Source organism: Anomalospiza imberbis, chromosome 5 (assembly GCF_031753505.1).
Source record: "Anomalospiza imberbis isolate Cuckoo-Finch-1a 21T00152 chromosome 5, ASM3175350v1, whole genome shotgun sequence".
Lineage (NCBI taxonomy): Eukaryota > Metazoa > Chordata > Aves > Passeriformes > Viduidae > Anomalospiza > Anomalospiza imberbis.
Genome location: NC_089685.1, coordinates 67,778,884 through 67,803,085, shown reverse-complemented (window position 1 = coordinate 67,803,085; position 24,202 = coordinate 67,778,884). Strand labels below are relative to the sequence as shown.

The 24,202-nt window shown below is 42.5% G+C and overlaps 1 protein-coding gene across 3 annotated transcripts in view; it reads left to right on the top strand.

Moving 5' to 3' along the window:
• Positions 1-253: 253 nt before the first annotated feature.
• Positions 254-24,202, top strand: part of NINJ2 (ninjurin 2) — a 47,610-nt gene continuing 23,661 nt past the window's right edge. The window contains exon 1 of one of the 3 annotated variants that reach the window (XM_068191740.1): positions 254-340. In XM_068191740.1, coding sequence (XP_068047841.1) covers positions 308-340 — 33 coding nt within the window. In that variant the 5' untranslated portion in view covers positions 254-307. Of the gene's footprint in view, positions 341-2,366; positions 2,511-24,202 lie in introns of those variants that run through there. The other 2 variants (XM_068191741.1, XM_068191739.1) reach the window with 2 other exon arrangements.

The following is a 24,202-nucleotide window of genomic DNA, read 5'->3' as shown; positions in this document are numbered from 1 at the left end:
CACGTCCCTGCCCAAGTGAGCTCATGGGGCTCAGCTGGGCTCGCAGAGGTAGCGCACACACGCAATGAAGAGGAGTGTCATGGAAAGTCTAAGAGGGGCACTTGTTCCAGGGCTGCCTGGACAATGAAGAATCGGCTGCCACCCCCTCTCTCGCCCCCCAGCCGATGCCAAGGCGGGCGGCTGCCGGCACATGAATAGCAGGTCTGTTCCAGCAGCTGCGTCCCGGTCCTGCTGAGAGCCCGCAGAAGCACAGAGCGCTCCACTCCGCGCTCCGGCCGTCCTGGGAGAGAGACCTGGGGGCAGAAGGATGGCCTCGGAAAGGGACAGCACCAATCCTCACGTGAGTCTGGCTTGGGGAAATACCCAGGAGAGGAGGAAACGGGAGGGAAGAGCCCAGTTTGGGGGAAACATCCACTGCTTCTATCATTTGCTCCTCAGCTTTGGCAGCAGATTTCCTTTGAAAACTCAGTTCTGCGTTTTTCCTCTGTTCCCCTTTGAAGAAAAACTAGTGGCAGGATGTCTGCTGTGGTCTGCCAAGAGCAGTTATGAGCCTTTAAAAATAATAAGGGTTAGAAGAGGGATATTACTAAATAGAGATGCTTTTTAGGGAAGGAAGGGCAGTGGAGGAATAGATTAGCCTTCAGCCCTCAGAAGGAGGCAGCACATACTCTACGAGCTGCATAAGTCTGATCTGTCCCTCATCTCACAAAGCCTGTCTCTGTTTGGCAGAAAGTACTCTCAATCTGGAGAGGAGAAAAAGAAATAAATACAGCAAATACTGAGGGAGTGGAGAGGCCAAGGTTTCCTATGTATGGTTTACAGAGAAACAAAACTTCTTGGTGAAGCTCTTTCAGTTCTCTGTGTTCCTACTCGGAGTGTTTGTGTTTTTTAAGAAGGGTGTTTCTTGTGTGCAGCGTGTGTTCTCAGAAAGGACAACTACCCAAGGGTTGGAAAAAAGAGATGAAATGGAATCAAAAGCCCAGATCACAAACACCCATCAAACCTCAGAAGTTCAAGTCCAGATCTGCATTTCAGACAACTGTGAAGGGAAGAATATGAAGCATTGCCTAGGGCACAGCTTCAAGCCCTGAGTAGGTGGCACAAGGGTCCAAACTCTGCAGCTGATTTTTCTGTCTGAAATGGTCATAACCATCCCTAGACTTGGCAGAGGGGAGGTCTCTCTGGGGTCACAATTTATGTTTTCTTCGGCCCATGTCAAAGAAATTAAAATGGAAAGATTTGTGCCCTGGAAATAATCAGGACAATGTTCCTTAACTAGAGAGAAGGACTGAGACTCCCCAAACCTGCAGAATGTATCTCCAGTAAGCTACTAGGTGCAGAGCAGCTTTTAAAGACCTGGGAGTAGCTGTGTTCAATAAGAGACACAATTAATGAGGAAGATGCACAGGTAACTATGATAGTTAGTGAAAATGTATTTTATTAAGACTTTCTTAAGGGAGAGATAAATGTTAGTCTTTCCTAGAACCAGACAATAAGGGGAAAAATATAGACATCATTAAGCCATGAACTAATGGTAAAGAGAGGACCAGAAAATTATGCTAAATAAAAAAGTCAAATTAAACCCCGTATATTAAATCACTCCACTCAATGGAAAGTTTCAGGTCTATCATGAATTTAAAGTCCAGGTATAATAGATGAAAAAAATCAGCTTCACTGATTAAAAATCTTATAAACTACTGCAAAATTTTTGGTTTAGAGTTTTCTCTTTCATCCCACCTTGAGGTTAAGTGAAGAGCCAAAAGTGATCACCAGCAGCTTTGGCCTTTACAATACTCAAATAAGTAAGTCCAGAAGGCCAAAGGTTCCTTGAGTTACAAGACTGAGAAGAACATCCTGTCTGTTTCCAGAGCAGGGAAGTGTAGAGTGTGCACCATTACCCAACTGCCCCAAGAATAACTGTGCTGCTGAGATTTCCTTTGTGACACCTCATGGGGAAGCCAGCAGGCAGCACAAAACACAGGTGAATGCACACAGACTCTGGCGTGCTTATGATCAGGAAACGCACTCTTTCAGGAGAGGGAGTCTTACCCACTGGTGTAATAAATGAAACCCCTTAACCAAAGGAATCTGGTTTGGTTCAGACTCCAAAGGATGTAAAAGCAACTGCAAATGGACCAAGAACTCCTCTGGTTTCAATCTGCTTTCTGAAATCCCACAAAGAAGCAGAGTTGACCCAGTGAGCATCGAGGCATGAGCTTGGAACACCAATCATGCGATTAACACATGAATAGTGACCGGCTTTTCCAAGACTCATTCATCAAGGAACAAAGTAAGTTGTGGGTACAAGGAGTCTCATGCATACCTTTCCTATCACATGTAATTTGACTGCAAGCCAACCACTTTATTCTATAAATAAAGGCCTGAGTGAGCCTTCCTTGAGCTCTCCTGGCTAAGCAGCCTGACTGCATGGCAGTGATTTCCCCTTGCACTGTGACACCCCTCAAGGCTGCTTCTCGAAGCAGAGACCTTTTACCAGCAGCAGATCTCTGGTAAGTGATTGATACTGCACATAACCCTGTAGCATGGTAACTTTGATTTGTGCCCTGGTACCTCTGATTTTTTTTCTCAGTAACTGTTGTTTTTTCTTGGTAACTTTTACTTGCGCCTTGGTAGTTTCAAATCATTGTTCAAATGATTGTGCTGTATAATAACAGACTGAAGTTTGCCATCAAACATTTTAAGTCCCGTTTTCACAACATCGTATTGAAATCACTTTCACAAATATCTTTGATGATGATCCTTGAAGTGATCTAAATCCCAAATCATTTGTTCATGACAAATTGGTGTAGTTGGCAGAATTCTGAATCAGGATTCAGGACAATAGCTGAGACAAGCAGAGAGTCCTGCAAATTATGTGACTTGACAAATGTGAGGTAAGGGGAAGAGCAGTCAGTGGCAGAGGAAAAAAAAAGTGGTTTTCAGTGGAAAGTACATTTCAAATCCTCTTCTGAGTCCCTGTTCTGAGCAGTGAATGCAGAGCAGGTATCTTCTTGGAAGTTTCCAGCTGTAGGTTTACGAAGATCTCGGGGAATGTGCACTGCACACTGTAATGCATGACTCACTCCTCCTCAAAGAGCTCCTGGATGGAGTAGCAGGAACAGTCATGAAAGTTGACTATGATACCATACAGAAATAGGAATTTTTATTTATAGACAGAGGGTCCTGTGTTTGAAGCAGTTGCCAGTACCTCCTAGCATTTCTTACACAACATGGACAGGCTAGGCAGGTAACTAAAATTAAAACAATGGACCTTTGTCCTCGTGTAGGAGACAGCAGGAAAAGGCAATCAGGATTTAAGAAAGCTCTAAGGAGAAATGATCAGTCCCCAACGTTTTTTGCTTATTCTGAAGCATGAACAGGAGCTCAATCAGCAAAATTGAAAGTGTCTGTAACAGGAGTCCCATATCCAGCATGTCATCAGCCTGTGGAATTTGCCATCTCCTGGGGCAGGTTAGAAGGTCAAATAGTGGGGTGAGCAAACATAGAAAAGAGGTTGGAGGTCCAGTAACAATATTTACAGTTATGCAAGCTAAAAAAGGTACCTTCAAATTCCATAAGCCAATCGCAGGATAAAAATAAATATTGGAACTTTTCAGTTCCCTACAGGCCATGGCACAATTGCTGATCAGACTACAAGTGGTAGCTTGCATTAAAGAAATTAGACACCACCTCTCCGTAAGTGGCACCTATGACTGCTTTTTAACAGCAAGAAGTATCTCCCATCAATCCATTTTCTCCCCTACAGAAATTCTCTTGTTCTGTGTGTTTCCAAGGAGTCTGTTTTCTCATTCTGACTTCTAGGAAGACCAACAAAACCTCAAACGGTGCAGAGACATGCAAAAAGGAAATGGTGCTGAAATAGAAAAAAGACACAAGACTGTGCAGCCTTACCTGATTTATGCCAGCCAGTCAAGTGCTAAGAAAATAAATAAAACTGGAATGAAAATATTTTCATTAAAAAATATTAATTTACCTATTAAAATATAAAACTTTGACATTATTTAATCTGAATGATGCATTTTTCTCCCCAGATGTCTCTATTTGTGGCTTCCAAGTGAAACTTTCACCTTCCTCTATTAAACACCTGTCATTGACAAGAAACCAGGCAGACAGTATCCTGGTGAGGTATAGCAGAGTACATCCTGAGATAGCTGGGATCTGAAAATCACATTTGGGACAGAAACAAAACAATCCAACAAGATCCCATCACCAATTTCCTTTTACTTAATGAAACACGGGTTTATAAATTAGAAGTATGGCTTTGATAGAAACACTCTGGCTGATTTGCCTGTACTTGTTTGTGCCATTGCCTCCCCGACTTGCCTCCAACCCTTCCACAGAGCTTTACAGGGGGGTAGAAGGGAGGAGGGAGCCATACAGGACAAGCAAAAGGCCCATTAAATCTGTTCAGCTGTGTGCCTCAGCTGCTGCAGCTCACGATCTGACATCTCAACACAATCCTGTTTCATTGGTGATTTAAGCCAGTGTCCCAGACTTTGAGTGGGGGTGACTGAGACATCATTCCACCACTCCCAGCACAGCAGCAGTAACCAGGAACAACCCTGTGGACAGCTGAAACTCACACATATTGCCACAGCTAAGTCTTTTAGAGCCCCAGATGGATACTGCAGAGCAAAGACTGGGGCTGATACTAAATGGCTCCATAGTGTTATTAGATTTACATTTTTATGTTTTCTTGCAGGGATGTTATGTTCTGTACAAATGGGTGTTTAAGGGATGTGTGCTGGATGAAATGTCATCTGTGTTCATACTGCAAAAGAGGTCATATATTGTATGTTGTGTCTTTCTTTTTATAGTTTCTTACTCTTTGGATAAAAAAATAATTACAATCCTCTGGGATGAGAAGCACAAGTAATACCTCACCATTTAGGGAATCGTTCATACTTCAAAAGTAAAAAGAGTAAACAGCTAAAATAATCATTCTGGAAAACAGACCCTACACCAAATTTTTTTGGCAGGAATTGCTTCATGAATGCCTTGAATGGAAAATACATCTGTGGAAATAAAGACAGGTTTACAAGTAACTTGCAAGGAAAAAAATTTTCAAGTAATTGCATAGTTTACTTCCAGTGCTCAGTTTTTTGACCAGATCTACAGCAAGCAGACTTTAGAAAGGCAGATAAATAGTTAGCTACAGGTCTAACAGTGTGGACTTTTCCAAAATGCCCACAAAACAATTGGAAAGTCCCCCTTACCACAGTAAATCCCATCTCTCACATCCCACTTTCAATCTAAATCTGAACACACAGAGAGTGTATTCACAGCTGAGCAAGACTTTCAGTTTTTTGGTATTTTGTGGCTTTAACTTGTGCTTCAAGGCTGTGATGTGCTTACAAGTTCCTGGTTTGGGCATGTATTCACCTGCTTCTGCAGCAGCAGCCAGTTTGTAGTCTCTAGTGCTCCAGGACCTCTCCTCTCCTCTGCCATTCCTGGAACGGTGGCAGCCTCGTATTGCCAACAAAGCAATGGCCTGCCCCAGTGGACTTCAGTAGCATTATCTGGGTTCTGTAATTTGGGCCTGGATAGTGAAAATCTGCATTGAGAAAGAGCCTTTCAAAGAGAAGTCTAAGTGCTAAAGGAAAAACCACTTCTGTGCCATCCTTGTACATCGTGTGCAGTCCAGTCATCTGGAGTCTGAGGAGCTTATCTCACTGTGTTTTTAACTAAACTAACTCAGTTACTCCAGCTTTTCAAACAGGATCCCACTCCCAAGGTCACACTCCATCACCTATGCCATTCATTTGAACTCTGGCAAAGCTGGTTCAGAGATATAAATTCAAAGAAATCTAGCCAATTTTTGGCAGGGTTAATGCTCTGGTTTGCTGTCCTGCAGTGGTTCCTGGGAGGATCACTCAGCTGTCCATGACCGGGACTGCATGGCCATGACAGCATGTACAGACAATGGAGCACCTCCTTTCAGAGGCAGCTACTCCTCATTTCAGATCAGCAATCTGAAGGTTCAGGTCTTGGTATAGCCAGTGGGAGAAGCAGGGAAGGCCCTAACAGTAACAGTGATTGCTCTCACTAGTAGATGACACCCAGACTGCAAGATTTCAGGCTGCTCCTTGAGAGTAGAGCCTTTACAGGGCTTGGGCAGAGATTCACTGTGCCCTAGTTAGTCAAAAGGCAGGTGTGAAATAGGTTATTAGACTTTGGAGCGAGAGTGACCCTATGCTTTTCTTCCTCAGCTGCCAGGACCTGAAAGTGTGTGTAGCATTACCTGTGCTGCTCCCAGAAACCAGCAACACTCGCACTAGAACACAGATAAATGTGGTCACAACGTGCTGAGGAGAAGGAGACTTAATTCTCGCAATCAGTACTAATTAGTTCTTGGTTCTATTGTCAGATGTGACATTTCCCCTCTTCCCTTTACGTTCTTCCTGCCTGGTCTACCTGGACACGGCCAGCTTTCCCACTTGGGGTGAATGTTTGCTTAGGCCCTTCCCAAACACAGGGATAATATTTTTCATCTTGGGTTTTAAGGTATCCGGGGAAACTGAGGCGCATGTGGAGTTAAATATACCCTTGGAGCATCCTTACAGCAGTGCTTGGTCTGGACCCTCACACTTCACCTCATGAGGGGCAGTGAAGGAAAAGTAGCAGTGTTTCTGAGGGAGAGAGCCTGGTCCCACACTGCATTGGACATGTCTGATAACCAGAGAACAGCCAGAGCCTAGGTCACAACTAAAATGTTAAAAGTGGTGAGGGACAAAAAATGGGCTCTGTAAAAGCAATCTGATGAAGTCCAGACATTTCTAAAGAGAAAACTGGGAGGGGTGGAGGGAATGACCTGGATCAGGGGGTGCTGCCACATACCCTGAGGTAAGGGGCGAGAACCCTAAAACTTGACTGCTATAAAAGTTTACTAAAAATAGCAGTATTTCTTTGTAAAGCTTGTACAACTGAAGCAGGGAGAGCAGAGAGGGAGCACGGCCCAGGAGACACAGGCTCTCCCTGTGGGGATGGGAAGGAGCTGAACTGGCGCAGGACCTGCGTCACAGGATGGCACCTGTGCAGCTCGGGAGGTTGAGGGGACGCGCAGGGGCCCGTGACCTACTGGGAGTGACAGCAGGTCAGCATGGCTATGCCCTGTTTGGGGGGCAAGGTCAGCCAGCAGCCACACCAAACCATCCCAGGACAAGCCTCCTGCCACTCCCGTGCTGCTCCAGCAGCTTGGCCTGGCCCGGCCTGCTCGTGGGCCACCGGCACGACTTCTCCTGTTGCACCACCTCCTCCTCCTCAGCCACAGCCCTCAGGGGCACCATCTCTTGCCGTGCAGCCATTTCACACACCGAGATACAGATCCACCCACGCACATGTGCACCTTGCAGATTCAAGTGCGCAAGGAGTTTTGCTTGTAGCGAGCCACCGTAATCCTGGTTATGGTGGTGGCAGCACAGCTCTCCTGTCTGGCCAACAGTAAACCACTGAGACATCTTTGTGACTGGGAATCCTCTGCAACATGAAATATCTGTTAAAACAGATAAACAGCTAAATTAATTTTTTCTAGCTTTTGTCAAATAGTTGCTCTTCTCACCTTCATTCCAGCCTGTGCCTGAGAGCTGATCCCTGCACCTGCTTCTCTCTGTCTGCTCCTGGTTGACACACAGGTACAGCATTTTCCCTCGCTTACCACTGAAAATGGAAGCCTCCAGTCCAAGTCACCATTTCTCAGCCCTTTCTGTAAAATCTGTATTATTTTGCTATGTTTCTCTCCTGAGAACCAAAAATGGGCAGTGCTTCAGGCATACAATAGCCACACACAGAAGTGTGAGCTTCTCCAAGTACAAAAAGGGTGAATGGGCATTTTCACTGCTATTTCCCTATGCCTGGCTTGTGAGTCAAGTGTTTATAAAACTGTCTCTGAGGAAAGGCAATACAAGAAATGAGCTCTACTACTGTAATCTAGACTGCCTCAGGTATGTAAACATGTAACAGAAACATTTGAACTGGACACCAAAATGATGGAAGGGCCCGAGTGCAGAGGCTGCAAGAACCGCATCACCAGTTAGCATACACCTTGACACACTCCTTTGAACTAGCCAAGCTATAATTCCTTGTCAGATTACATGAATCAGATATGTGACTCTGTAATTACAGCTGTGAAAACCATTATACACAGGATCTTAGAACTTTCTATCCAAAATAACCCTTGGGGAAGAAATTTCTCATTAAGCTGCTTGGGTCAAGGTTCATTGAGTGCTGGAAATTCTGGGGGAATCCTGTTGGCAGGTTTAGAGAAATAAGAACAAGAAAATGAGATCATGTTTTGGTTTGTGGCTTGTTCATGCTCTCTTGGGTTTTTTTTCTTTATTTTTTTCTCTAATATTTATGCATATTTGCAGGAGTTTTCTCTTTTGCAGTCACATAACTGAATAATATTTTGTGAGATTTAAAAGAAGGCCCAAATTCACCACAGACATTGATTATGTGAGAAAAATAACTGCTCCTACCAATCTAACAAGAGCCAAAGGGTGGCCAACCATTCTTGCGTAACCTATGTTTTACTGAAGGAGTATTTCTGCAGAAAATAACAGCACAGAAATACTCTCCCAGGACTTGTGTGAGAACCCAGTTCTTCTGCCCCTAGTTTTCCAAGAGTGCTGTGAATATCAATGAATTTAATTCACAATCTCCACATGGAGCAACAGGTGTTTTCCTGCCTATTTTACAGATATTAAGTCAAGGCAGAAATGGTTTAATGAACACTGATATACCCAAGGGCACACCAGTAGAAGGTGACAGGAGGAGGAAGGAAAGACTGAGCATCTCTGGACGGGCAAATTGCCACAGAGCAGCATTCTTTGGTTTCATCTTTGTTCTCACAGGTTAAATTCTTAATCTTCATCAGTTCTTGAAGGAATCATTGAAGATTCTTTTAGTCACCAGAGAACACTCTGTTACTTCACGCAGTGTCAAGAAGAGCATTAACGGGAAGCTGTCAATAAGAGACCACACATAATTCCTTTCCCTGCTGGATGTTAACTTCAACATCCATTGGACACAAATTTTGACACACTTTCAAAAGTTCAGGCACACAGCTGTGTTTGCACCTCTTTCTTGCTGGAACTAGAGTCACTCAACCACGCTGGTGTAGGACAAAACCCCAAAGCCAAAAGTGAAACAAGCCAAAGTACGTTAAACAGAAATTCTGACTCAGAATGACCATACAAGTTCTTGATGCAACTTTTCAACTTGAACTTTGCACCTCCTTCTGGCTGATTCAAGATGAAATGTTGCTGCATGTCCCTGTGTGATTTCAGGCTGTGGCCACACAGTTTTTGCTGACTGGAGCTGGAACGGGGAGGTTCATCCGTCCTCATGACCACCATCAATAATTATTGCTGCCTCAATGCAATGCTCAAAGTAATCACTCTGTCAAGACTGTCTGGGCTAGGAATCCTCCATTACAGAGTGTCTAAGCTGACCCAGATCATTGTGAAAGAACTTGTTTCAGGAATATGTCTGGACAGAGACAGAAATAGCAGCTCCTTTATGCAGGCCTTCGTCTGTCTTACTGCAATGGGATAATTGCTTGAATTCTTGAATATTTCTTAGCTGGTTATGTTGCCTGAAGATCTATTTATTCTATGATTATCAGAAGACAACAAATATACAATCTGGGTTCCTCTTCACTTAGTTGTAAACAAAAAAAGAGAAACAGTTAACAGTTAACTAATACAGTAAAATTATTCCTACATAACATTGGCACCTGGGGTTTTTCTCATCTTTTGCCCATGGTGATACCTTGATTGGGATACCACACTGCTCAGGGAGACATTCAGCAAAGGATTGATACGCTACAAGAAAATATACTGTGTTGCTGTATTGTTTTAACCAAAACAGATTTGAACTCCATCCTCACGTGCTAGATCCTTGGGAGTTGACTCGGGCCCAATTCCTTAGCCAGCCCCCATTTTTGGCATGTGGTTGTGAAAAAGTTGCCGAAGGGAGTTGTGTCAAAGGGCTTTTACTTTGCTCTTAATGGCTCCACGTACAGTCTGAAGGAATCTGAAGCGCTCACAAAATGTGGTTTCCCCGCTGGTGTTTGCTGTTCAGCTGGCTCAGCAGCTCAACCATTTAAAACCATTGTGAATGGATTTAGCACTTGTGAAATAATGCTGGCCTGTTCAGACCCAGAGAGGGATGGGCAAAGTCCGCTGGTACAATAAAAGCCCCTCTCACCTCCTTCTCCTGTGAGGAGTCAGGGTGCAATGGAGTTTGAGGGAGAAAGCTACTCACATCCAGGTGTAGCTACACAGATATCAGGTGAAAGAGACATGGGCCCACCAAAATAAGAAAAGCTAATGTGTTCAGAGGAAGGAATCACTTCAGTATCCCAGAAGCAGCAAAGAAAAACAAAAAAGAAGAAGAAAACAACCCACACCAAAACAAATACACCAAAACCTCACTGAATAAGTATAGGGAGCAAATCATGAAGGAGAAGGAAAAAAAGAGGCGCACAGTCCCGGAAGAGAGCTCTAGTGGGGTGTGCTCCATAAAATCACAGACTACGAGTGCTAGAAAGCCAAATGGGGGGAACAGATACAGAGAACACAGTCCCAGAGGTCTCTGTCCCCAGAAATCACAGAAAATGGAGCACCCCACATCCTCCTAGTGTGAGCTACTACATATAGCAAGAGGCGTGTTTCATCCCTGAGCTGATCTAATGCCCAATTATTCTGCTGATAACATAAAAAAAAAAAAACTGAGATAACAGGCACACTGTAGATCTGTATCCTTGTGTAGAGATTTGAACTCAGGACCAGGCTCAGACAAGCAATTCAAGAGCAGAAGGCAACAGGTCTTGGTGGCTACTAATTAGATTGGCTTTTGGTTAGTGATGTGGAGTTGAGGACTCCTCTGATTCATTTCCAAACCTTCTGCACTGCCTTCAGCCATAAGCCTCCAGCCATCACCCTGAGTTACTGAGCAGGGTCAGCCTTACAGTGTTCAGTTTTTTGGGCCATGGCAAAATGGCAGTTCCCTTGCAGGTCCCTCTCTGGGAAGGGGATCGGGCTCGGGACTCAGCTGTGGGCCAGCGTGGTGGTGAACTCAGGTGTTTAGGGCCAGGGTGAAGCAGGGCCATCCCAGAGTGCTTCCTCTTGTCTCACTCACACACCCCACAAACAGGGATATTTTCTCTCCTGTGGGAGCAGCTGACTCAGACGCTCAGCCAGATGAAGGGAAAGGTGTCTCTGTCATTACCAACAGCAAAGAATGGCTAAAAAAAAAAAAGGTGCATCACTCTGTGGCTGCAAATTATAACAATGCATTCCTCTTTATTCTGATCCAAAAGCAATTTTCTTTCCTCCTTTCCCCCCCTGCCAGTGTTTTTCTATCTGATGAGAACTTGTTTCTCAGCTAGGAGATCAGTCAGTCTGTTACTGGTGTGCCTAATATAATTTTTATGTTCCTCCCATTTTTTTTGTTTTACATATTATCAAATGCTTATGAAAAGTAAAGTTCAGCCAACCAAACCTCAAAGGAGTTATGCAAGAGCAAGTAGCCCTGAGCTTTACCACAAGCCCTGTACAGTAAAGCTGCATGTCCACGGAGTGATAAATCTGTTTATGGGGTACATTGTGGGTATACAGAGATGAAGATATGGCTGGCAGGTGCTGCTCCTGGTGGCTATCCCTAAATCAGAAGACACTGTCTCTAGCCCTGCTCTTGACCTCTCTGACAGCTGAGCGACAGTATCTGGCCAAGTAACTCCTCCAGCTGTATCAGTCAATTCCATACAGATGATACAATTCCATACACATGATACATTTGTACCCTGCACACTGACAAAGTGCTTCTCCCTCCTTATCATCCGCTCAGTGGGCGTAATTGTGATGCCGATTCAGCAGAAACGAGAGCCATACTTGTGGGAAGTTTCTGTCAGGATCAGCCAAATGCACAGGCTAAGAGAAGGCTGTGATTTGCTGATCACAATCTTTATATGGAAAGATCTATGGGCTTTAAAGTCCCTCTTCTCCTTTGGGTGCATTGTGAAGGACAGATAGGACTCTCTGACTCCTCTTGGTTGGGCTGTAGATGATATACTGGGGACCTAAAATTGTGGGTATATTGTGTCTGTTACAAAGCAGCATTCTGTCTGCCTTTTGCCCAAGGCACACACGTTACATACACAGTCAATGCTGACATGTTGATACCTGTGAGCAGAGGGAAATTCACGTTCTGTACTCGAGTGCTGCAGGAGCTGAGGCATTGAGATGATGTAGGTAGGGCAGAGGATGGGTTACAAGGTAAAAGGTCTTCAAAAGGCCCAAGAAAACAAAACTTTGGTGCCAGGGTCAAAAACTGGAGAGAAAAATTACAATGATTTCACTAAATATTAATAAAATCCCCTGTCAGATAGGGATAAATATATATTAAAAGTCACTGGTCATGGTAATCATATTAATGAGTGCAAAAAAGTTTATTTTGCCCACTTTCTGTGGTCATGCTAGTAGCAGAATCAAACAGAGTATCAGTGTGCCCAAACAGAATATGAGTAGTCATAATTAAGGAAAAAAGAGGCAAATTGGAATTTCTTTTTTTTGGGTTTTGTTTAGTTTTTTTTTTTTTTTCAGGGAAAAAAAAAGACAAAATACTTTAGGGAGTGCACAGAAAGGCACCACAAAACCCCAGGACTACTGCACAACATTTGACAGAAAAGCTGAGCCACTCCAAGAGGGGTGAGCTCTGCTGGGGGAGGCAGAAACCCAGAAGGGAAGGGTGTGATCAGGAGTGAATAAACTATAGGGATAAACTCCTCAACCATTTCATGCTAGGTTTTGCAAATGTTTCAGTGTGTAACTAAAACTGGGAACTAATATGAGCCATTTCTCTAAGCCCATGCCAAGTAAGGACCACTAAACTGCCCTTCAAACACAGTCATCCAGTGCCCAGTCTGTCCTACATGGTCCAGGATTTTTCTTCCTCCTCCCCAACTCTTTTATCTCTTCTCCAACATTCAGGAGTTCATCTGGACACAGCTTTTGGCTATCTCCTTACAAGAATCCAGCTTTGGTATACAATGTTTACTGAGTGAACCCCACTTGAAATCCAGGGCATTTGTTCTGCACCAGTGGTTCCCATTTCTTCTGCCTCTTGGCCATCTTGAAAGGAGAAACTACAGGATAAACTCTAGGTACAGTGAGAAAGGAATCGTAAGAAACTCCACTTTCTACAAAGTTTTGTTTTCCCACTCCAAAAACTTAACATGTTCAGTGTCTGAATGTGAATGCTTTTTTTTCAGAACAAGGCTGTGTTTGCAGAATCTGGGCATTCAATTGTCATAGAAATGGTTATCCTACTTTAATCTCCTCCCATTCCTATTCTGGCTCTCAGGTATTTGCTTCCCCAGTACAGTCTCCTACTGAAAATGAATCTCCTACTGAGGAAGGCCTCCTTTGCTACACCCTTTTCCAAAGGTCTCTCAAAGCAACACCTACTCAGGAGATCTCTGAAAAACAAGATTGTCACTGAGGGGATTTGGGCCTCCCTTTAATTTCTGCCATACTGTACTATAGCTCCTCATTATAAAGTTGGCTTTTAAAGGCTCTTTGTCTCTGCAGGGCTGACTCTGAAAGTTGCTGACTGAATGTCTGGGTCCAATTTTCCACCAGTCCTCCTTTAACTGGCCATTCTCAGTTATGCAAAGTGTTTGCATAAGGCTACAAGATCATTCACACATCAATCTTATTTTACATTTTGAACCTGTTTGCAAAAGGGTTAATGAGAAAACAAAACACAACCTGAATAATAAATCACCAGAAAAAAAACACTATTTTAATCCTTTAATATAGAGCCAGAACAGCAGTTCTTCTCACAGAGGGAAGAGGATGGACATTTTTCTAATCTGAGAATGTAATTCCCAGGGACAGTGTATGAGAAAACAGCAGTAATCTACAGAACACCCAGGAACAGTTGTTGAAAGATTCCCAGGGTGTTACTTTTGGCAGGACATCAGGTTCCAATAAAACCCTCTGAAAACACTAGCCTAACAACAACAGTAATAATAATATTTTACACAGATGAAGAGTCTTTTATCTAAGGCTCACTGCAAATTATGAACGAGCTTCTTGAAGAGAGGTGGATGAAATTGATGCTCCACAGATATTGTCAATAGGTTATTGTGTACAGACTTTAGAGGGCACACAGAAAAGAGTTAAAGTGTATAGGCAAGCTTGGGAGCATTCTTTATGGTGAACTTACACGGATATTGTAATGTATTTTTTAATGTTTTCAGTAAATCAACTGCTGGCATTCCAAATACACAATCTGAGCACCTGTACACAAATCAAGTAACCAATGATTACATTGTGCAAATACACAGAGCACTTGGTGAGTTCATTCACAGCTACTTCACTCTAATGTGAAATTCTATGTACTCTGCTTCAATTCCTTCTTGGCATGCTCTTGTATGTTTTCTGAGACTAGTCTGAACTTGAAATAAGTATATAACCATATATAATTGTATGACAAATTATGGACCAGAAGTGAGAGATTGGTATAGGCTGCATGTGATCTGCTAGAAGTTTTGGATACGGACTTTCACTTTGCACTGTGAGCCATTCCACAGTGTAGCTACCTTTCACAAAACCTGGAATTCTGCATCATTCTAGGTCACATATGAATCTCAGCCTATATTTCATATGCCATACTGCGAAGATGTTGCTTGTGGTGTCACAGTGGCAAAACCTGCAGTGAAATACGGCTTCTACTGCATCATTAACAGTTTTTAAGGCTGAATTGGATTGCATATGACTTTTTGGCACAAACATATCATCAAATGTTGCTGCCCTGGCCTAACCTAAGTGACCTTAAGAGGACAACATATATTGAGAGAGATGGTTCCTTTCCTCAGGGTTTCTCAGTTCATATTTTCACACGAGGATTACATCTTGCTCTTTGTAGCCACTTTCAGAGTCAACATCACTCTTACTTCCCAGCACAGCATTCTCCTCAGACAGCAAAAGCTGTTGAGTAGTCATTGTTTGTGCCTGGAGTACAGAGACCCTGGAATTTCTACTCACTACTTACATGAAGGAAATGATGAGAAACAAGTCATGTTTCCTCTGTGTCATAAGGGTAACAACAAGAGCAATGAAGGTTTTGTCAGGACACCCCCAGTTTCAGCAGTGACTAACTAGCAGAAAGATTAGATATCAGGATGAGCCTGCTACTCCCAAAAGGGGGAAGCCCTGCTCCACTTCAGCCTATGACCCTTTGCTCCCTCCTTATCTCCTGCTCCCAGACCCATCCCACCTTGCTCTTGTGATGGAATTTGCCAAACCCTTTTCACAGACAATTCAGCTCACTAAAGGTGGAGAAAATTGTCTCTTTTAAACTGTTTTTTTTTTCATTTTTATTGATTTGTTTTAATTTAGTTTAGCTTATTGAGCTGGATTGTCTCAGAACAGTCTTAGGAAAGCAAAAGTGCAAGGGAGCACAAGACTCACAGCAGGAGCATTTGCTCTGAACTCTAAGATCATCATAGCTACAAGCTTCAACCCTCAGAGTTGAATAGAAGATACTCTGTGGCTTCTAGTTTCACTTTTTTCTTGTTGCTGACCATGGCTACTTTCTGAGATAATTCAGCCAGGTCAGGAAGTGGATCAGCAGAATAATTGGTGTAATTCAGAGGTTGTGTTCAGCTACAAATGCTGAAGAGAGAATAATTCTGGCCTCTTTGAGCTGTATTATACAATACCACAAAAGAATGAAGAGGGGAAATTAGAATTGATGACACATAACTGGCATAGCTTTTATGGGTTGAACATAGCATGATGGCAAGGTATCACAGCCTCTAGGAGCTGTGTAATGCTTTACTCACTATCAGATATATCCACATGGCTTCCCTTTGGCTTGAAACAGCATCTATCACTAAGCTAAAACACAGAGAAGCTCCCCAGGCTCCTGAGTCACTGCAGCATTCAAGTCCATTTTCTCTATCCTAGAGACCTGGAGGGCACCCAGTCAGAATCCTCAAAGGATCTTCAATACCAGCATTACTGGAGTGTTTTTGCCCCCCTACCAATACACATGCAGCGGTTTCTTTCAGCACTCAATTCCCCTACAGAGGTGACAGATGTGCAACTGCTGTTATTAGAGACAGTTCAAAAGTTTACAAACTGGTCTTAGCAGCTGTGTTTGGAAGTTAAATTCTGAGAAAGTGAACCGCTCCCATCTTCCCAGATTCTGCTTTCGAACAGCCCTATAGTTATGGTCAGACATTAGAGAGATTTTTGTGGTGTTAAAAGAATGTTTTGGAATTTCTTGTCCAGCTATCTGCCCTCAAAACTTAGCAGATGACTCACTAGCATTAACCTTGATTTGTTACTGAGCTAAAACTTTTATCCCCTCAGCTTCTTGTGAAGTTCCACTCTGTGTCTTTTCAGAAGCAGATCCTCTTTGAATGCAAAAGAACAAACAATGTGGGAAGCAACTCAGAATTCAAGTTTTCAAAAGCTCTTGTGTTGAATTCCCCTGAGCTCATGTGCATGTATTCCTAGAGGCATTTACACACATAAATCACCGCTTGCTTCCATCTGGCACACGCAAAGAGCACACTGCTTGGTTCACATGTGCTGCTGCTACTGACTGCAGGCTGCTCTGCAGATAGGTTTGAAAAGCAAAGAGCTGCTCTGCAGATAAGTTTGAAGAAGTTCCTTGGTAATCAGGAGACACAGAACCTGACTATTTTGCTGATATTCTTTATGCATCAGGCTCACTGTTGCCTGCCACTTGGTGACAAAGTTTCTGCAGCCTTGCACCCATGGGATTATCAAAAGAGGTGCTTTTCATCCTTGGCAAGTAGAAAAGATATTTCCACATCCCAGATGTTATTTGTTTACCTTGCTGTACCTGTAAATGATCACAATTTGACCAAGCTTCAATTTCAAGAAAAGCAGCTGTTTAGAGCAACAGATACCATCTTACCCAGACCACCCCATCCTACCCAGGCTGAAGAGTTTCCTGCTGTCTCACAGCAGCAGCTCGCTATTTTGCTTGCATATTCAGCCCCAAATATAGAAGATATGGCCAGAGAAGTTCAAGCTAAAAATATCAATCTTGTGCCATACCTAGGTTATTTTACCACCTTGTACCAGGCTAAGTGCACATCAAGTGAATTTTTCAGAGAGGTTTGTGAAAATTCCTTTGTAGTACAACATTGATCATATCTCTTTCAACTGTAATTTTTTCCCCTGTAAGTGGGTCAGATTCCTTCTGGGTCCTAAACAACAGCTTTTGAGAAAGGAATATTTCCTTTACTCTTAACCTGGAAATTTACAATCTGGTCAGAACTGCTTTGAGTTATGCAAGTCCAGATCTGTACTCCTTTCATAATTGTCTACCATGGTAACAAAGAGGGCAGTGCCATGTCTGGTCCCTCAAGCTCTGTACTTGTGCCAAAGATAACCAGTTATACTGGCATAATTTATTTTGATGCATTAATAGCACAACAGTTTTTGTCCTTACCAGTTAGAATATTTGCCAGTAGGATTTGGCAAACATAACGTAACTAAGATTTTTTCCTCTGTTAAGAGGGAGAACAATCCCTGATTTTAAAGAACAGGCGAGAAATCCTCATTTAGGGATTAATCATCACTTCATAACTCCTGCAAAATTCACACTCCAGGCTCTGATTTACTTATACACAATTGCTTTGGCTTACTAATTAAGAATAAAGTGGGTATTAGCCTTTCTTCTTTTAGGTTTTTAAATTGCTGATTTAAAACTTCTCTCAGTGTGAGAAGCGTTGCTAAATATCTGAAGTGTAAAATAGCAAGGACCTTTGCATCTCCAGCCAAACCCAGAGGGGTTGAAAAGAAAGGCATGATTTACATTCAGTACCTCCACCTATAACCTGGAGGACATCTGGAACTCTTCAACCTCCACTCTATGAGAAAGGGACTTCTCTCCTGAGGGTGCAAAGCAGATTCATATTTTGACTCTATTTGTTGTCACTGAGAGGGCTTGAGCTTGAAATTATCAATTCCCTCCTATGACTTTTATATGAGACAAAGCAAGAAGTACTCCAGAGACACATGAAGCTGACACTTACAAAGCCATTCCTGCTCTTTCACTCAGGTTCCTAACAGGTTCCCAACTATCCCGAGTCACACTCCATTTATTGTGAATGGAAATGAAAGAAAAATTATTTCTCCATCTTACTTAAGACAGGGGAAAAAAACCCCAAACCCACATTTTCTTTCTAATTCTAAAGCAGATTTCAAGGAGTCCCACTTTGTTATCAGTACTGATAAGGCTACTCTTATGGGAGAAAGAAGATGATTTACAAGGGTCAGTCTACCACATCTGCTGGATATTACCCTAGGCCTTTACAAGAGCAGTTTGAAAGTGCTGCTGAATGGCAGGGGTGATAACCCATCTCAGCCTGATTAAGGCAACATTTCTTCTAATAACTTGTTATTAAGAAATATGTGATTAACTTTGACTTCACTACTCTGTAGGGATTTATTATTTTCCCGAGTCCTTTGAGCCTGATTTGACAGCAGTTTTGAGTTATAAAATTTGATGCCAACTTTGATTAGGTTGCATCAATAGCTTTTTTCCACCCAAAAAAGCTCTCTCTTTGTTCACTCCTTTATGCTACCAAGACTTGCTAATCTCTTTGTACCTGCACAATTTCTTTCTAGTAATAATAATAATAATAATAATAAATCAGCAGCATACAAGATTACTTACTGTGCCAAGTCAAAGCTCCCAAGAAGACATGGCAACATGGAAAACACACAGAGATGTGAGTAAGAGGAGATTGAAGAGATGGATGATAAGCCTGGAGGCAGTGGCAGAATGAAGCATGGGCACAGGAGCACAGGAGTAGGGGCAGGCCTGGGGGCAGCCATTAGGCAAATAAGGCACATTCAACCATGTCCCCATCATGAGGGGTTCCACAGGGAGCCACGTGAGCTTTTTCTGATTGACTTTGATGAAGGGATGCTGGAAGTAGATAGTTAAACCATTTCAGCTGGGACATCCTCAAGTCACAGTAAACATTCCCACTGGAATGATCTACTCCTCCTGGGTCCTCAGTGTCGAGACGCAACAGGACGCTGACTGAAAACTCGTTCTAAAAATGATTGTGGTATGTGGGGTCCTGGGGGGAAAGGGGGGAAATGGTGGTGGAGCAGCATCTGCTTTACTCCTCAGCAACTTTCAAACACATCTGAAGCGTTTGCATGTGGCGTACCTTCCTGCTACAGTAGCAGAAATTGTTTGGGAGGGTCTTTGGCATGGAAAGAAACGAATAGAATGAAAACCATTTGTACTGGACACTACTATTAGATTTCATTGTGGTCTGTCTTTCTGTGGGAGCCTGGATTCCCAAAGGAAAAGAATTGCCAGGAAGGTCCTTTCTGTGCCTTTTCCCAGGTAGCTGCAATAATTTCTTTTGTATGGAGATGTCATTTCTACAAGGCAGTGCTTTCTTACTTAGTTCAAGAATATATTCCTGCTAGTGCAAACTTGCAAGCTGCCCAGAAACACAGGGTAGTCCAAATGAGGCTGCTTGTTCATTTAACTATCGAATATATAGCTGAGGTAAGAAGTGCTTTTTCCATTTCCCCCTCCATTTCTAGGGGTACTCAAGGGATTAAATGCATTTTGAAAAGTACTCATGCTCTGTTTGCAGCAGTAGCCATCTCTTACCCCAGCTGTAGCTGGAAAAGCTGAGATCTACTGCAGTGATTTTGCTAACATTCCAGTGACCTGACTATCCACGGGGACAGAGTATTTTTGATAGGAAGCCCTTAATTCTTCATTCTGTAGAGCCAGCTGGTCCACAGAGGCTGACATCATTTGACCACAAAATACAATGCTAACCACCAACTTTTTTGCCAAAATATAATTTGATAGCTCAACACATTAAAATTTCTTTTGGAATCGGTGTCCACTATACATGCTATTATTCACCAGTGGCACGCATTCAACGTCTCTATGCAATCATCCAGCAGTCTTTTTTTCTACGGATATATTTGCCAAGATTAAACCAAGGAAAAATTTAAACAATTTTCAATGTGTTTCCAACTGTTGTACTAAGATTTCTGAACCCCATTGTTGAGTTGTGATCTAAATTAATGAATATTCTCCTTAGCAGCTGCTATTCAAACAGTTAGTCTCCGTTTTCTTTTTTGATTATAACCTGTAAATCACTGAACATGAATATTATCAGGTGGGGCTACACATGTGGACAATCTGGGTTCATTATCAAGCAGGTCATAGGGGAAGTTGCTTCTCCCCCTGTAGTCTGGAATGATTTTATAATCTTTTTTGGAATGAAGAGTTCTCTTTAAACAAAAAAAGTCCATCTTTCCAAATACATGCTGGTGTTGCGTTGCCAGTTTGACAACTGTGACATATGGACATTTCACAGGAAATTTGGAGTTTTTTTGGGTTTGTATTTTTTTTCCCTCAGGCAGCTCAGAGTCCTGAAAGAGCTGCTGATGAAATATTGAACAAGCGCTGTTAACATCTACTTCCAGCAATATAACAGCTCAGCTATAAATTTTAGTCAGAATAAAATCTTGATATGGAATAGCTTTCCACTGGAAAAATGTTCTAATGAATCTTTCTGAAACTGTGTTGAGAATACCAAAATTTGTGAAAGTTTTCCATCTAAATGTTTCAGAATGAAGCATTTAATCTTTTCACTTTGAAAATTATTTTGTATTTGATTGATCTGGCATTTTATGTTACAAAACATTTCAAATATTTTTTGAGTAGCTGAAACATTTTCTCTCAACACAATATAGGATATTTTTCCCCATTAACTTTTCTTTCCCGGACAATTTTGAAGCATTTAGCATCATCCTTCCAGATCAGAACAAAGTAAAGTGAATGTAACCAAGTGATGAGTGCATGTTACCCTCTCTCCTCTGGATCTGAGCCACACAAGGTCTGGATCAGTTACAGCTTGCTGCTGAAAAGTTTGGCTGCTCACCTCAGGCTGCAGGGACTCGCAGGATCAGCTTTGGACATTCTCTGGTTAAGGCTTCAGTGTCAAGGCATTGGCTCTCACAACAGTATCCGTACTCCCTGGATTCTGCAATCCTAGTACTGTAAGAACCACTGAGTGTGTGGTCTCAGCAAACACAGAGCAAATTCCAAATGCTGTAGCGAGATATCTTGACAAACACTTTGTGCCTATAATACACTGATTAATAAAATAGAGGAGTTCAGACTTCATGAGACTGTTGTGTGGAGGACTGGGATTTTCTGCTTAACATGTTTCCCTTTCCTGATCTTGAGAAACAGAGGAAGATCTAAACCCAGTTATCTACTATGTAATTATTGATTATATGTAACTGAAGGTTGAGATGCAAGCTCTTTCCAGATGAACAAAACAATTTTGACTACACTACAAGAAATTCAGCGATGGTTGCTAGAGCATGTAATTGAGGTTTTTACAGGTAAACACTAGCAAGGGTTGGGTATTTACCAGGTAAAACCAGCTGCTATCCACACTGTTTCAGCACATACTAACGATCAGCCCCTTTCTAACCTCTTCTCAAAAGGTTTACCTCTTCAAAGAATCATAGATTGGATGGAGTTGGAACCCCCCTGACATGGGCAGGGACTTGTTCCACTAGACCAGGTTATATCCAGCTTGGCCTTGAACATTCCCAGGGATGGGGAGTCCACAAACCTTCTGGGCAACCTGTTCCAGTGCCTCACCACCCCTATAGTAAAGAATTTTTCCCTAATATCTACTGTAAACCTGCCCTCCTTCAGCTTAAAGCCCTTCTCCCTTGTCCTGTCCCTGCATGCCCTTGGAAAATGTCCTTCTCCCACTCTCTCATAGGCCCCTTTTAGGTGCATGGAAGTGCCCCAAGGCTTACCCAGCCCCCTCTCCAGGTTGAACAACCCCAACTCTCTCAACTGTTTGCACAGGAGAGGAGCTCCAGCCCTGTGGTCAACTCAGTGGCCTCCTCTGGATTTGTTCCAACAGGGCACACCTTCCTTGTGCTGGGGGCCTGAATGCAGTGCTCCAGGTGGGCTCTCACAGGAGCATTGGTGCACTGCTTCACCTGGCTGCAATGCAGAAGAGTGGAGCAGAGGACTGTTTAAGCTCAGGATTTGACTCAGACAGTGACCCTGCCTCTGCTACTGTGTTTTTGTGTTGCTCCCAGCTATGCAGGTACCTCTGTAGATGTTTGGCATCCACGGTTTGGCAGGGCAAGCTTAGCTGCAGCACAGATGTGTGCTGTTGAAGTAACCATGACAGGAAAAGGCAAATCCAGCAGATCCTTCAGGTGGTTCAATACCCATCCAGCTTGTCATGCAACTGCAGTAGTGTGAGTACAGCTCCACAGCCTTTTCAAGGGACATAAACCTAATGAAGTTTTGTACAATCCTGCTCATCCACCATTTTCATCTTTGGGATTTCATTGTAGCCAGGTGAATCCATTCAACAAAAGAAACTTTTGATGTCAGGACACAACCAGATACGAATGATGCACTGCCTTTACTGTCTATTTAACTCTACAGTTTATTGCCTTTTAAAGCCATGCTAGATTATTTATGGAGAGGAAACTAATAAAAGATACAGATATATGGCAGAGATTTTAGAATGTTCTCTGGCAGGAGGATACACAAAAGCAGAGAAGTCACTGTAGGGAAAATAAAGCTTCTCTAAAAAAAATAAATATCCAGTATTAAGAGAAATGCACTTTGCTGTCATCACATGGCAAGGTCCTTATAAACACCCTTGATTTTGGAATCTCTTAAATGTACACTTTCCAGCATCAATATCCTGATTCCACAGATCTGTTTGAACAAAGAGGACAAACAATTACTTGATTAAACTGAAGAATTGACTAAATCTAACTTCACCTGCAGTGAAATAGATTAGTAGAATTGCTGCTATATCAGCAGCAAAGCTGACTCAAGTTTACCAGTGTGCAGCAATACATTTCAAAAGTTTAGGAAGAGAAACTGATACTCAGGAGTCCTTGGGGTTCACTGAATTATTCAGTGTTGCCTTCTGAGTAAGGCTGATGCTGCATCACTTGGCTGCTTCTGTACCAAATCCAGTAACTGGTATTTGACTGGAGCATAAGAAGGTGATGCATCTTGATTTAAAGATTTCAAGAGATGGGAGAATTTACCCACTCTCTTGTCAAGTTATCTCCCTGTCTTCATTTTCAATTTAAACTTAACCTTAATTCAGCTTCCTGTTAGAGGGAGGTTTGTATGCATTCTCCAGCAATATGTAAAAGTTGGTTTAGTACCCGATACTAATTAAATCTGAATTAATATTTCTTTTAAGCAGGACAGCTGCATCTCTTTCAATTTTCCATTGCAAGACATTTTCTAGCATCTTCATAATTTGCATGGGGTTTTTTTCTGTGCACTCTCAAGATTTTATAGGTTTCTCAGCTGTGACATGAGCTGAGTTTCTCATGTCATTGTGATACTAAACAAATGAATCTAACAAACACGGCTCTGCTCCTGTCATCACTGTAGAACTTCCATGTCCCACAGCAAGCTCATGTTCAATGCTGTTTCCATTAGGAGCTTTAAATCCATTTCTGAAACTGCCTTCCAGTTGGATGGTTCTTAATGCTCATAAGCTGTATTTCACTTGTATTGTACCTAGAAATCATTAGAAAGATATGAAAAATAGTTAGAGTAACCCTTATTATTTCATGCCATACCAATGCAAACTGGCCTGACAAAATTACCTGGCATATGGCCATGCTGATTAGAATCAAGTTACTTGTTCATCCTGGCTCGACTGAGGCTGGTTTCACTTTGTGACACACAAAGCTAAATGATCCCCTCTTTCCCTCCCTATCTCCACAAATAAATATGAAGAGATTTTTGTTAAATAGCATTAGTTTCACTTGCCCCCTTAGCCATATTTGGAGCCTCATGTCCCTCTGTCACAGGCTGCCTCTCACATATTCTATTCTCCAGGCCTGCAAGAGTCTTTTATAACACTTATTTCAAGCCAGCTTTGGGCTTAAAAATGACACAGATAAAAATACTGAACTGCCTCAGCATCAGTAAACACTTTTGGATGCTTCCAGCTCCAGCACTCAACATCTGTGACAAAGCCAGCTATAGCACCAACTAATTCTGGCCAACAGAGCACATCACTGGGGCTCATTAAAGGCTGCAAAGGGCAATAAATCTGACA